Raw genomic sequence first — 15931 nt, 5'->3', positions numbered from 1 at the left:
TCCTTTCCTTTCCTTTCCTTTCCTTTCCTTTCCTTTCCTTTCCTTTCTTCCTCCTTTCTTACATCCTCCCTCCCTTCCTCCCTCCCTTCTTACCCTTCCTTTGCTTTTTAAAATATCTAACTCCTCTTTGTGTTCCTCTTCTATGTAGCCAACATTATAGGAGTTAGAGGTAACTTCAATAGTATAAAATGCGTAACAAAAACAAAAACAAAAACAAAAACAAAAAAACCCACAACACTGGCCTTGTGTTAATTTAGTTTGTATGTTGAAATATGTTAAGAAGTGATTTATTTCCATATAGGCAACTTGCTAGGTCATTAATGGCTGATCACCACTTACATGCAATGAGGAAAAAGGGAGGGAGATAAGTTTTAGTTAGCCAGGTTTGGACTAAGACAGATACTAGCAATTGATATAGGAGGAGTAGGGCTGACCAACAAGGGTGTTTAGTAAGCCCTGGGAACCAATACACATTTTTCATTTCCCAGTCAAGTACTGGCTCTCAAATCAAGGGGAAGTTTGAAGATAGCAAATCCAAGAGGGAGAATGTATAGAGACAAATAATGAATCTACAGTGAATAGCCAGGCAAAACCAAGAGGCAGATAGAGAAAGAAGGAGGCCTTCACAGAACAGCTGTCATAAATTCATGGCAAGTAAAGGAACTGTGGAAGGTACTAGGTTGGTACAGACACCTAGAAAGTCAATCCATTATGTATGGGGGGACTCTTAAACCCACATTTGATCAGATTTGGAAGAAAAAGAGAACACCCATTCTTATAGACTAAAACCCTCTGACCATAAAACAAACAACAGTGGTTTGAGTAAATTCAGTAACATTGCCCCTTATGATTTGAGAACGATCATTGTAGAAACTTTTCTGAGGGTAAGTGTGTAATTGGTAATGGATCAATAAGTAATTTCTTTCAGGAGCAAAAGCTCTTGTTTTCTTATTTATTTATTTTTTTGAAGTTGCAAGGCTCTTAAATCAGAGTGGAACAAATACATTTAGAAAGTTGAGATTACTCTAAACAGCAACATTCCTTACCGCACTAGTTAAGTTTATCTCAACTAATCATTTATTTATGATGCCATAAAAATCCAGATGCTTTCAATTTTGATTGTTAGATATTTGCTGAAAGGCAGTTGAAATTACTTTCCCAGGGTTCCGATTTGACAACTGCATTTTGAATTGAAAATTTATGGCAGTTCAATAATGGTTGTGCTGAGGTGTGTGTGTGTGTGTGTGTGTGTGTGTGTGTGTGTGTGTGTGTGTTGTGTGTTTTCTCTTTTCTTCTTTCTAAGGTTAGCAATGAATTTAGTTCTTGTGGTCAGTGTAAACCCCTACTGAGCTTATTTGAAATCATAGAAGTCTAATGGAAAACTAAGATGAAGAAAATAAATGAATAAAACTGAAAATTAAGCCCCTGCAAAAGTCTGTGATAATGTATTTTCCTCCTGTATGTGTTTGGTGGTTTTCCTAATTGTTTTAGGATGAGTGCCTGAAAGCCAGTGTCCAAGAGGAAAGAATCTGTTGACCTAATCAAATTGTCCTCTGAGGCATGGGTGCTAGTAAAAGGAGAACCTATAGGGATGGACAAAAGCAAAACAAAACAAATTTACACAATCACATGAGACAGAAAAGATAAACTATGCCTCACAGATATAAAGGGAAATGGAAAGACTTATATATGTTTGGAACCTTCCAGAAGATACAGATTTTCAAGTAAGAACTATGATGATAATAACCCTTTAGAGTTTAATAGTTGACCCTTTCTTATGGTTGTTACTTTTGTATATCAGTAAAATATTGATATCTCTTAGCAATAAGAGATTACCTGTACTTTGCAAATATTTTAATAAAACAAGAAGATAAAGAATTACAACTATACACATTAGTAACTCTGAATGCAGAAATATATGGCAGAGTCTTCAAGCTATAAATCAGTTAAGGCAAAAGTTTAAAAAAATAGCTTTCTATTCATGACCTATTATTTTCCATCTATGATATACTGACTAAATTCTTACAGTAGACTTAGAGCTTGGAGAAAAAGGAATGGCCAAGGGTTTCAGGATATTAATGGTAAGAGCTTACTGTACTTTCTTGATATTTATGTATCAAAATGAATATAAGAAGGCACAGAAACAATCTAGTCACTGTAATTCACTGTAATTCTAGAGTGAGGAAAGAACTAAGGACACCCGATTCAGATCTTTTGATGTTACCAGTATTACAACCTCCTGCTTCCAGTCAGATGTAACAGTATCAACTAGGCAATAACTTAGTTTATTAAGTTGGCAAATCTGCTTAAAGTCAATAATAACATACCAAAATAAATCTTTGTAAACAGAGAACTGAGAAGAATTCACACTTAACAACCAAAAAAATATATTTTCTATTGTAAAGAACATTTTTAGCAACAATAGCAGGAATAAGGTCTTATTACTTCTAGATTGTATTTATATTTTCTGTACCAAAGTACTGGTTGCTGGGGAAGAGAAACTTCCAAAAGAAAAAGTATAAGTTATTAAAAAAAAAAACTAATAGTAAAGACAAAAGTTAAATATTTTTAAAGTACTTACTATATGAAGCTCTAGGTAGTCACCCAGGCCAGAAGAACTGTCCACTCGCACCAATACAGCTTCTTTTTGAACAGTGCTAAACCCTATGGCCAGTCTGTCTGCTCGTGTACTTGGCCGGTCATTAGGAGGCCACTTATATGTGATTTGTCCACCACCTTTGCTAAAGATATATGTTGTCCCAGCTGGAAAACAAAAACCAAAACCAATTAGTCCAAATATATCAGGTGTACAATTTTCCTATGTTTGTTACATTGACATATCCGTAAAGGATTAAATTTATACCGAGGCAAAAATGAAAAAAAAAATGAAACTATAGCATAAAAAGTAAGCAAATCACAGATTTCAATCAAACAGGCTCAAGAGAGACAATAGAAGATTTTTAAAAGAAATATCAAGGCAGCTCAGTTTTTAATACACTCATTAAACCTACCAGCAGGTGTTCCAGAACAAATGGGAGATTACTACTTTTTCCAGTGAGTTGGACAAGCATGGAATCTAATGGGGTTTTATTTCTCCCTGCCAGTTTTTCAGAAATGTTTTAGTAGGAAACACTGACTTTGGCCGCTTCCAAAAGGAGCAGAAACATGTATCAACTCGTTTTTGTTTTTGAAACAAGAGTTGCATGTGCATGTGACAGGGTCATACAGCACAGTGAAGCAAATCACAACAAATATACTACGAATCAACTCTTATGGGGAAAGGGTCTATTCACATATGACAGATAACTAATGGATAAACAGTCATAAGCCCCAGGAGTCATGTCAGGAAAATACAGATAATAGAGCTCATCAATAGAAGCAAGATCTTATTTAACAAGCAATATCTAGTAGCTGTCAAACTATCCAGCATCATAAAAAGACTCATTTTTTTTCTTCAAAAGTGAATGCTTGTCTTACAGTAGTAAGAATATTATAGCCTCATTTGGTGAGTGTTCAATTTTTACTTTATGGTGCTGATGTCATTAAATTCTCCATCTTACTTTAAAAGATTTTCATTTCAAACAAGTTTACACTAAGCATCCAATGCACTGAAGTCCTATCTCATTATACCACAATGAAATCTATCTCACTGAATGCAATACAATGGAATCTTTAAGTCAGAACATTTGGAAGAGACATGCAAAGAGACATGCAAAGATATAGATATAGATACATACAGATATATAGATATGAACACATATGCGCGCGCGCGCACACACACACACACACACACACACACACACACACACACAAGAAAAGACTTTACTAAAAGTAAAGTTTGTCCATACTAAAAAGGACAATAGAAATATTTGCATAGTTATCCCAGGAAGAGCCACTGGGGTAAAATAAATTTAGAGGCTTACAGTAATAAAGGATACCAGTACTTGTGTTCCCACTATGTGTCAAACGTGGTAAAGAAAATGGTAAGAGTGAATATTAAAATTTAGGCCAAGGGTGCCTCAGTGCCTCAGTCGGTTAAGTGTCTGACTCTTGATTTCAGCTCATGTCATGGGCTTGTGGTTTGTGGGATTAAGCCCCGTGTTGAGCTTTGTGCTGATGACACAGGATCCTTGGGTCCTCTCTCTCCCTCTCTCTCTCTCTCCCTCCCTTGCTTGTGCATGTGCTCTCTCTCTCAAAATAAATAAACATTTAAAAAATTTAGGCCACAAAATATCTTGTGTTTATAGAAAAAAAGCTTCTACCAAGAGTGAGGCTTGTATGGTGTTGGTACAGCAGTATGTATTCTGTGTGAAACATTTCCAAAGTCCTTTGCAATATGCCTCCTGCTTGACTGGTTAAAAGGGCCTTGGTATGTAGGGATACCTGGGTGGCTTAGTTGGTTAAGGGTCTGACTCCTGATTTCAACTCAGGTCATGATCTCACGGTTCTTGAGTTTGAGCCCACGTTGAGCTCTTTACCGACAGTGTGGAACACACTTGGAATTATCGCCCTCCCCCTGTCTCTTTGTTGCTCCCATGATTGTGCTCTCTTTCTCAAAACAAATCAATAAAAAAAAAAGGCCTCGGTATGTAGACGTGACACAAGAAACATGTCAGAATAATACTGAATGTAAAAGTGATAAAATAGAATCTTGTTAGAATGCAATGGTAGAGAAGCTGTGTATTCTCTATTAATTTTTTTGGAGACTAATGCATGAAAGTAGTTTATCTCTCTCATGTGGAAATAGGTAAGTTATACTTCAAAGGAACCAGGCAGTGTGCAAGTAAAGAACATTCAGAATATACAGATTTGTGTATCAGAAATGTTGGAGCCTCCAGGACCATTTATGTTCTATATCATCAGAAGCTTGTTACTCAGTATATTAATAAGCAAGAATCATTTGATAAATATTCTTCAGCTTGGTAATTTTTGTAGATGATTAACTAACTATTGAATGGTTCAACAATGCCCACATTGATAAAAATGGGACAAGAACACATTAAAGTAAAGGTTTCTTTAACAGGAGAATGTCGTGGTGACCTCTGAGTACAGGTACTCAATTTTATTTTCCTCCTTTTAATTAATTTTGTTCTCTAGTGACTATGTAGTTTCTATGAATTAAGACAAATATTCAAAACTAGAGATGCTGCATAACAATGTAAATCATATCTAAAAATTCAGGTGTCTTCCAGAATCACCAGAGGAAGGTGATGGTGGAAAGCAAAATATCTTGTATTACATAGCAATTTTTAATATTAAAAATATCACTTTCTCAACAATTTTTCAGGTCTTCTGTACTTCTGTATGGAAAGTAGGGTAAGGGCGTCTGGGAGGTTCAATCAGTTGAGCATCTGACTTGATTTTGGCTCAGGTCATGATCTCATGGTTCATGGGTTCAAGCCTTGATCAGTCTCTGCACTGACAGCAAGGAGCCTGCATGGGATTCTCTCTCTCTCTCTCTCTCTCTCTCTCTGTCTCTCTCTCTTTCTCTCTCAGAAATAAATAAATAAACTTTTGTAAAAAGTGGGGGGGAAGAAAGTAGGGTAAGCAGTTAGCCCCATGTTACATCTGAGGAAACTTAGTCATAAGGATTGATTTGTTATCTCAAGTTGCAACCTTAGTTAAGTGACAGAGCCGGTAGGAAACCTAGTACCCAGACTCCTACTCTTGCATTTTTTTTATGACAGAAATGTTTCTGTTATCATAACAAGACAGTCGAGAAAAAAGTTAATTGGATGTGTCAGTCTGAATTTATCAAGGCCGACTGTTATCATATTCTAATGTCTCATATCCATAAAGTGACATTTGCACCTCATGATCATATACTGTCCTTTCACCTCACAAGGCTTTCAAAAAAAGAAAAATAACATGTAAATGTGAAGTGACAGAACATTTAATATATGTAGATTAACATTTAGTTTAGAGTATACTTCCCAAACTTATGGAACTATGAAAGCTTCCAGTTGCTCAGTTACAGAATGCAAGGATAATAAAGATTTGTATTTTCAGGAAGATAAATGTCAAAATGCAAATATCATTACTCAAGATTTGATTTCATCTCATATTTCAGTGAGTGTTAAGACCTAGCAACTAGCATTCTATGAACCACTCTGTCTTCCTTACAATGATTTCTGGCTCTTTCAGTTTCACCAAAACAAAGTAAAACCAATTGTACTACCTTGTGCCAAACAATGCAATTATTTCCAGCATCTTTTGTCTCCAGATGTATCTGGAAAGCAATCTCTCTTCCCTCTTCTGTATGCATGATAGTGCAATGTCTTGTATTCATCAGCATAATTCCAGAATCAAGAGAGGATAAGATGTCCACTCCCCACCCACAGCTCCCTTCTACCTACCTGTATAAGCATCTTGGTTTTCTTTAAAAAAAAAAAATCACTTCCTATAAAACTCTACAAAATCTCCTATGTTCTTAAATCCCCCTTTCAGAAAGATAGAAAATTACCTTATACTCTATTCTGGTAACCTTAAAAATGTGAGAACACTCCTACAATAAAATATAGTGGGTCATGCGACTAAAGTTTCAAAATCTACTTCATTTAGCATGCATCTTTTGGAACCAGAGACATAATGTCCTTACTATAGCAGATAACTAAAAAATAAAGAATGTAAGCTCTGAACAGACATGGGTTCAAATCCCAGCTGAATCATTTACTAGCTACACTGACCTTGACTAGCTTTTTATTCTAAATCTTGGATATTCTGTCTGTAAACAATGAGGATATTAAAACTATACACCTCATAGAGCTTCTGTCAAAATTCGATGGGTATCACACAGTCACGCCATAGTCCAATTCCTGGCATATGGTAAATTCCCAGTAAGTTTTACAGAGAACAGGTGGTGTGTGTGTGTGTTTGTGTGTGTGTGTGTGTGTGTTAAAACTATAAAATAATGGAAAACATACAAAAAATAACAAACACTGCAACACTGTTGTTTTATTTTAATATAAGATGTCTTAGAAAAGTTTGATTCATTTCAAAGTTGTGTGAAAGCCAAATGCCTTTGAAGAAATGACTTTCCTCCCTCCCAGTTTTTATTAATCTTTTCAGTATTTCATTCCTTGGATTAGCACTTTTTTCACATAAACCCATTATATTATTATTTACGTTCACTAGTAGTTGACAATGAGAAGGATATTAAATTGCATCACAAGGGAGCTTTCATGAGATAAAGAATATTAGTTCATCATCATAAAACATCTAGCATGGTAAGATTTATAGCAAGATGCAAAAAAAAATTCACTTTGTTAAATAAAGGAGTAAGTCTACATAAAATGACTGCAATCTAGCTTTATTATTTTAATTTTATTTTTATAGAAACATGGTTTATTATATTATATAAGTGAATTCAATGTGCAGGAACTGTACATCTTAATCACAGTTCCAGGTCTTAAGAACACAGTAATGTGTTCACCTCTATTATTTATTCATGTCTCTGTATGACAATCACTGACACATCAGTGACATGACTACTAATGGATTTATTGTAAATTAACCTCGACATCCATCACATTACTGAATGTATGGATGACTCAAAGTGGTTTTCAGCAATCTCCACATTTAAGTTGTGCAGCAAATCTGTATTACTCCAAATTCATTAACAGAGCTGGCTCAATCAGATGCAAATTTATTTGTGTCAACATACTTTATATGGCAACAAATGTTTGTACAAATTATACATGGGCTCTTATTTCTAATGTCAAAACTGCCCTGTGATGTTATGATAAGAAATATTTTTAGATTTTATTTAACATCTATTTACCCAAAAGGCTCTCCCTCCTCCTTGTTTTATTGCCAACCACTCATTCTCTAAATTTGCCCACTTCAGCTTCGTTTCCATAAAAGTTAGTATGTCCCCAAATGGATTGAACCTTTCTGAAAAAGAAAACCAACTGCCATGTATAGGTCTGTTTGATTACTGGTTGTTCTGGATCCTTGCTATATGAACAATAACTTCTAAGTAGATTAGCTTCTAACATAAGTATATGAATAAAAGGTTCCTTTCTGAACGCCTGTAATTCTTCAAATGTCACTGTGTAGCCAACATGCAACATTCAGGCCATTATAATTCTATTAGATATAACAGAGATATAGCACTTTTTTTTCCCCTTTAAAGTTTTCCAGGTAGTCAGATGGAATTAAAACAAAACAAATAAAAGTAAGAGGAGTTTTTATTCCTCCAGTAAACTTATTGGAATAAAGAGGCTAACTTAAATTTAAAATTTCTGAACAATTTCTACCTATGTAAAGGCATTCTTTTGAATAAAGTTCATAGAAAGCAAAAAACAATGAAAAAATTGTATAAAAAGTTTTTGTATAAAAATTATTTGTGACCATGATAAAATTTATAAACTGGTGAAACTTAAAGAAAATAATAAATGTTAACAATCTGACAGGTACATAAAGTAACAATTCGTTGCAGTTCATTTTCTTCCTAAGTTCCTGTAAATTCTTTGTAAGATCACAAGGAATTATATCATGAAATTGAGCACTACTGTTTCCTAATTTCTGAAATTTCATATAGGAGGATTAACAACTCAAGACAGGTGGCCATTATATTAGGAAAGATGAATGGAATCAGAACAATAACAGTTCCTACCTATAAGATGTAATCAACTCTACATCAAAAAGTAGTAACAACAATTACCAACTTTGAGAAGAGACAGCAGCCCTCAATGCTGCTATTCACCTAAAGGGGAACAAACACTAGGAAAAGACAATGAAAATAAAGACTATATATCTTAATTTGAGCCTTCTTATGGAAGACACAGACTTGGTAGAATTGACAACTGGCTAAAAAAGAAAGAAAATGACATAGGATTTTTACTTATATGTCTTTGAGAAAAAGAGCAGAATAAGTTCTTAATAAAGGAAACAGGGCAAGAAACATGGCCTGTCACTAAAATGGTTTTGATACTGACCCTATAGTCTGAATCAGACCAAAGCAAAGAAAGTCAAGAAGAGTTTAGGTAATTCCCAAACAATGCAAGTCTTTTCAAAGTAGCTAATAACTACATTCAGGATAGAACAAACAACAGGAGGTTTCTCATATATGGCAAGTCATGTGTTCCAGCAGAATCCTAGACCCTGAGGAATTAAAGAAATTTATTCAATTTTAAAAGAAAACAATTTGTTGACTCTTTCTTAAATTTAATGCAAACTGAGAAAAAGGGGGAAAGTCAACATTGTGAGCACCTTGTTTTTGCGCAATGCGATTTCCGAAAGTGACAGTGGACGGGGTCACTGCCCACATGCTAGCTATTAAATACCCATCATGAACTCTGTGCAGGTTCTTTCACAACGTTCTTGAACCCCATACAAGTCAGATATGCTGTTAAACTCTCAGGGTCTCCAAGGAATCACTAGGCATTGACAATTAATATCTCCCAAACTTTTCCTGGGATCAAAGGAGACTGAACCAGTCAGATTCCACAGTAAACTTAGGGGATGTGCAAGCAGAGGACTTCTCCTCACTAAACTGGCCTATATGACATTTGGTTCTGGCCCAGCCAAGATACCACTTTAAAATAAAAAGTGGTGTTGCTTATTCAATAAGAAACTTTAATCAAAATAAAACCATCAAGAAAATGGAATAGCAAAAAGCTATCATGATTCCTATAAGGTCGGAATTATTATTCTCAAAGATAATTTCAACAGTAATTATGCACTTCACTAAGTAAGGAAGTTTTCCCTTCACATACTGGCCCAAAACTTTTCTCTTAATAAAAATCTTTTTCTAACAGGGGTGCCCATATGGCTCAGTCCGTTAAGCTTCCACCTCTTGATTCCGGCTCAGGTCACAATCTTACAGTTTGTGGGACTGAGCCCCACATCAGGCTCTGTGCTGCTTGGGATGCTCTCTCTAACCCTGCCCCACTCATGTGTGTGTACATGCGCAGTCTCTTGCAAAATTAATAAATTAACATTTGAATATCTTTTTGTAATAAATATTCCATATTTTTCTATGGTCTATATTTTCTTTAATAAAAAATCTATATTCTGCAATCTTGGGAGAACAATATATTTAAAAGTGAATCATGTATATTTCCCATTTTAATATGTGACATTTCCATATTTTGACATTTATGTAAAGAGTATACTGCAGGAAAAAAATATTCATTCTTTTGAAAACAAGTGTGTTCCTCTTTATTAACTTAGGTAATTCTTTATAATATAAGTGGATTCATGGTTGACCTACCTTGTCCATATCTTAGACATTTATTCAGGAATACCACAAATAATGCACAGACTATGCATTGTACAATTTAAAAAAAGGCAGCATTCATATAAGGGATATGAATGGTGTTCACCAGTCTTGAATTAATCACAGATGCCAACCGCAGTCATTTGGATAAGTCATTCTCTTTTTCTGTCTTATAAGGAAATTAATTGAAGTAGGAAACATTCTTAAGCTGACCTATCTGTTGGTCATCTGATAATTGCCAATTATGTGAATGGAGTTAAGAATACAAAACTTAAAACACACAGCCTTTTTTTCCCAAAGAGGTAGGACCTGTGCATTAACAATAAACATTAGGGCAGGTTGGGGCACCTGGGTGGCTCAGTCAGTTAAGCATCTGACTTCAGCTCAGGTCATGATCTCATGGTTTGTGAATCCAAGCCCCACATCAGGCTCTGTGCCAACAGTGTGGAGCCTGCTTCGGATCCTCTGTCTGCCCCTCTCACCCTCTCTCAAAAATAAATACACATTTAAAAATAAATATCAAGGCAGGAAATTTATGCCTTGTCATAAACTATGAAACGTCAGATAAATGATATTTAGTCATGTCACCATCTATTCTGGATTTTTAAAAAATCTTGCAAAAGGTGACAACAGTAAAGGTACTGATTAATGGCAACCTTAAAAATGAGCAGAAAAATGAAAAGCAAGAATAATTATATTTATGTTTTATCAGATCAAAGTCACATAAGTAGGAAATTTGGAGATAATTCTCAAGCCAGTGAATACTATTTTTGAAAATCTATTCAATAAGTAACACCTCACTTAGTGGCTCCTTTGCAATGTACTTTCTTTAAAAAAAAAAAAAACACTTTATTATTTCCTTCTCTAAACATGTTATTTAGAAAATATACCCTCCAGGAAGAGTTGGGTTCAAAAGATTGAGATTCCCAAGCTTGTTCCGTGATCAAGTTGTAAGTCCTAGAAACTTTTAAAAGGCTATCAGGGTCTAAGTTCTCTTGCTGAAAAGAAAAACAGATAAGTGGTATTCCCTCCACCAATCAGATTAGGAAAAGATTCATAAAGATAGCAAAGTGATCTAAAGTTAAAAATCAAACCGAGCAAAGCAATCTCACAACCAATAACCCTAAGAACATCAAATGCTTATGTCTTCCCTTCTGAAACTAGACTCCCTCCAGCAGTAAGTGAACTTTATTAAAAAGTCTCTTGCAAGTAATTCAGTAATCAATTTGCATTAGACCTGTAGGCAGCAGGGATGGGGAGAAAAGAAATCTCACCTTCCAGTACTTCAAGAAAAATCTTATTTTACAGAACATATGATAAGTTGTGTAAGTCCCTAATAAATTCTTAAAATTATTAGCTAGTCAGTAAAAATTGCAATTGACTACTGATGCCCTTAAATTTACTTTTTTTTTTCAAAAGTTAATTGCAAAAATGGCTTTCATCAGGGTTTCAGAGTCAAGAATTTGTTAGAATTAAGGTGTCAAAAATTAATAAGTTAAAAAAAAGTGACAGAAGCATAGATTTAATGCTGAAATTCTCTTAGAGATAACTAAGCAAACCTTTTCTTTTCAAATGACAAAATGGAGGCCCAGAGAAATCAAGTGGTTTTTCAACGTCACACAGGCAGTTAGGGTCTGTATCCAACTCTATTCTCAGTTTTTCCACAAGACAATGAAAAGCTAAGATCCAATGACTGCTTGTTTAGAAAAATAACTAAAATTCACAAATCAAGGTCACTTCAATCATCTCTAGAGTCTTTTTAATGATGCTTTCCCGGACTGGTTTGGAGAGACACGAAAGTTTCTGTAATGACACTTAGCAGAAATGATTCACTCACTTTCTGACATTTTCAGAGCTTAGCCTGAATCTTTAAAAGGTGTGAGAACTTTGCACAGCTTTATTGTAACCATCCCGCCTCAGAAGCTATCCCTGCCTTCGGCTCTTTCTAAGGATTCCAAATTACTGAACAGAGATGCAGAAAACAAATCTTTATCACTAATGCCATGATCACTTCTATTCTATACCAGAAAGGCCTTATAACTTTTGACAGTGACACTGTCTCCTGCCCTTAACAGTGGAATTGAATACTGAACACAAAAGTGCATGTAGTTATTTTGAACATTGCATTACATATTTAATATAGAAGCCAGCATACAAACAATAAAATTCATAATAATTTTAAGGTAAAACCAGAAATATGCTTTTATTTGTTTCTCATCTTAGCTCCTCTCATTGACCATCTTCCTGCCTGTATGCTATATTTGTCATTCTCCATCTGACAAGGTCCCAGTTAGAACTATTTGCTACTTATTTTGTATGAGAACTAGATAGAATGCTAGTTTCTGAGTCAGAAGTCACTTCAAACTAAGCTCTAACTTTATCGTGCGCTAGTGGAATACACATTCTCTTCTCCAAGTGACTTTTACTTTGGCGGATATATGCTTCTCTGCTGCACTTGGTTTTCTTTTCAGTCTAGCTTCCCACTTTCATTCCAATCAAAGTAGATTTGTTCCCTTTATCATCTACAAAACCTATTTTTAATTTACAAACTATTATATAATATCAGAGCTGACTTTTACTGTAATTTCCATCTTAAAGGTATGCCTACTGAAAACAGGGTCTTGCTTTACTTCTTGGTATTCTCATCAGGTTTGTGTGCTTTTATTTATCAATCATGGATAGGGGCCTAATATATTCCTTGAACTGAGTTAGGACTACTGACATAATAAATAGCATAAAGGTCCTGATTGATGAGTATAAATAATTCCATGCCTATATCCATTAGTAAGATGGGATATCTATAGCTGTATAAGAAATCTAAATAATTTTACTAAATACAAAAAATTCAGATGAGGCCATAGATTGCCTAGATTACCCTGATAATGAACACCATTCTCTATTTCATTACACCTGTGTGAGAAACAACTGTAATGAAGAGTCATGAAACACTTAACCAGGGAACAGTGATTATGAGAGAGTTCTAGATCCCACAGTTTGCTTGAAGAACCTAGCCCAAAGTTCTCCATACTTTACAGGAAGGAGTAGATATAGTCTGCCAGGCTTTAGGCCTTAAAATTTTATTAATCATTAGAAAAACTCAGAAGATGGCACCACAACCAACTGATCAAAATTATCACCAGTAACAGGACATACCAAATTCAGGGGAAATATGATGGGCTGAAAAGGGCACAACGTCATTTCTGTACCATTTTTGCATAGCCTCTATCTAATCATAAAAGATCCAAGAAACTGGAATTGAAAGATAGTCTACAGAATAACTGGTAGCATTCTTCAAAAGAGTTAAGGTCAGGAAAAACAAAATACTAAGGAGCTCTTCCAAATTGGAAGGGACTAAGGTAACATGACAACTAGATATAATGTGAGACCTTGGTTTAGAACTTGGACTGCAGAAGAGGACGTTAGTGGGACAACTGGTAATGTTTGAAGGTGTGTAGGTTAGTACATTGTACCAATGTTAATTTCCTGGTTTCACTCATTGTGTTATGTAAGATGTTAACTTTGGGAGAGCTAGCTCAAAGGATGAGGAGAATGTTTTTTGTGTAATATTTTTCTAAGTCTAAAAGTATTTCAAAATAACTTTTAAACAAAGAAATGTATTAATTATGAAAAGCAATTAAGAATCTTGAATAAGATTGTAGGCCATGGGAATCTATGCAACAGAAGTAGCTTAAAAAATCCCTAGCTCTTGACATTATAAAGCTAAATATAAGAAATCTCATTTAAAATTCAGTCTGGAGGGCAGAAGGAGAAGCTCTCATGCCCTAGCACTCTTTGTCAAGTGTAGACCCCAATAGGAAGAAGTTGAGAGAAACACTTTCTCCAGGCCCGGCAACAGCCCAGCTAATGAGAAACTCAGCCAGTGAAAAGCTACTACACCTCGGAACTCCCAGTTTACTCCATGGTCTTATAAAAGCACTCCCTACTCCTCTCTTACCTCTAAAAAAGGAAAGAGCATTCCTTTCCTCTCCTTTGTTCACCAGACTTGCCTATGGTCTTGCCATAGTTTGCATGTCCTGATTTGCAATTCTCTGCTCTTCCTAAATAAACACATCTGCTAGTAAAATAACTGGCTGTTTTATTTTTAAGGTTAACAAAATGAAGTTTTGTTTGTTTGTTTGTTTGATTTTACTCTTTAATTCTCATGCCCTATTTCACCCTTTCCCCAAAACTCTCCACCCAAACACACACACACTTTCCCTTTGGTAACCAACAGTTTGTTCTCTGTAATTAACACAAAATACAGTCTTCAGTTTGTTTGGCTATGAGAAATGGAGAGTATTTAGAGGTAAGTGGAAGACTTAATTTTTGTTCTACATACAAGAAATTTGTTTAGGGGCACCTAGGTGGCTCAGTCGGTTAAGTGTCTGACTTCAGCTCAGGTCATGATCCTACTGTTCTTGAGTTCAAGCCCCGCATTAGGCTTTGTGCTAAGAGCTCAGAGCCTAGAACCTATTTCTGTTTCTATGTCTCCCTCTCACTCTCTACCCCTCCCCCACTTATGCGCCCGCGCGCGCGCGCTCTCTCTCAATAATAAATAAATGTTGAAACAAAAAAAGAAATTTGCTTAATTTGCTAAATAAGAAAAATCTCAGTATAAACACTATTATTAAGGTTTTCAAGTAATAAAATACTGGGAAAATTAAGATTAAAATAAAAATTGCCTAAATAGATAAGCCCAGTCTAAGATCAGTTCACTCAGAAAACCAAGTACTATTTATCAATTTATTCGTTCATGTATTCAATCACTTGTTAGCATGGGTCATTGTAGAAATCACTGAAACTCTTATGAAACAGTTTCCAGTCCTAAAATCATGTAGGTAAACAATCTTGAGATAAAATCTATTTGTCTAACCTTATGATAAGAGATTACTAACATTAGTGTGAGTTAATTCCTTCTATAAGTTTGGAATCTAAGAGAGACACTAGTACAAAAGAGAGGCAAAAGAGAGTAGTACCAATGGTAATAAATGTTTTTTTAAAATATATTACTTAGGTTTGCATGTGTGGAAATTAGTACCATTGACCCTTTAACAACATGGAGGTTAGGGATACTGACCCCACACACAGTGGAAAATCCAAGTATGACTTTGACCTGCCCAAAACTTAACTACTAATAGCCTACTGTTGACTGAAGCCTATTGATAACATTAAATGGTCACTTAGCACATATTTTATATGTTATATGTACTATATACTGTATTCTTGGAATAAAGTAAGCTAAAGAAAAGAAAATTTTAGTAAGGATATCATAAGAAAGAGGGTACCTCAGTGGATTAGTCAGTTAAGTGTCTGACTCTTGATTTTAGTTCAGGTCAAGATCTCATGCTTTTTGGGATCAAGCCCATAGCACACAGCCTACTTGGGATTCACTTTCTCTCCCTCTCTTTCTGCCCCTCCCCAGCTCATGCTCTCTCTCTCTCCCTCAAAGTAAACTTAAAGGAATATCATAAGAAAGAGAAAATACATTTGCAGTGCTGTACTATATTGAAAAAAAATCTGCATGTAAGTGGACCCATGCAGTTCAAACTCATGTTGTTTAAGGGTCAACTCTATATACTACAGTTGTGATGAAAGAGATGAATACAAAGACAGAGAATAGTGGTCATTACAGAGGAAAGTTTCAATTCTCTTCTAATATAACAAGAAAAAAAAAAATCCTGAGTGACATTATTTTCCAAGTTGCTTGAA

The 15931-nt window shown here is 35.1% G+C and overlaps 1 protein-coding gene across 32 annotated transcripts in view; it reads right to left on the bottom strand.

Moving 5' to 3' along the window:
• The window catches only part of NRXN1 (neurexin 1), a 1154099-nt gene that overhangs the window by 327379 nt on the left and 810789 nt on the right, over window positions 1-15931 (bottom strand). For all 32 annotated transcript variants that reach the window (XM_040453759.1, XM_040453755.1, XM_040453757.1 and 29 more), the window contains one exon: window positions 2582-2763. In XM_040453759.1, the coding sequence (XP_040309693.1) occupies window positions 2582-2763 (182 nt within the window). The remainder of the gene's footprint in view (window positions 1-2581; window positions 2764-15931) is intronic.

The sequence above is a fragment of the Herpailurus yagouaroundi genome, unplaced genomic scaffold (genome assembly GCF_014898765.1).
Source record: "Herpailurus yagouaroundi ecotype Mexico unplaced genomic scaffold, PumYag 210, whole genome shotgun sequence".
Lineage (NCBI taxonomy): Eukaryota > Metazoa > Chordata > Mammalia > Carnivora > Felidae > Herpailurus > Herpailurus yagouaroundi.
The sequence above is the reverse complement of the archived record's forward strand: the minus strand, read 5'-3'. Positions and strand labels throughout refer to the sequence as shown.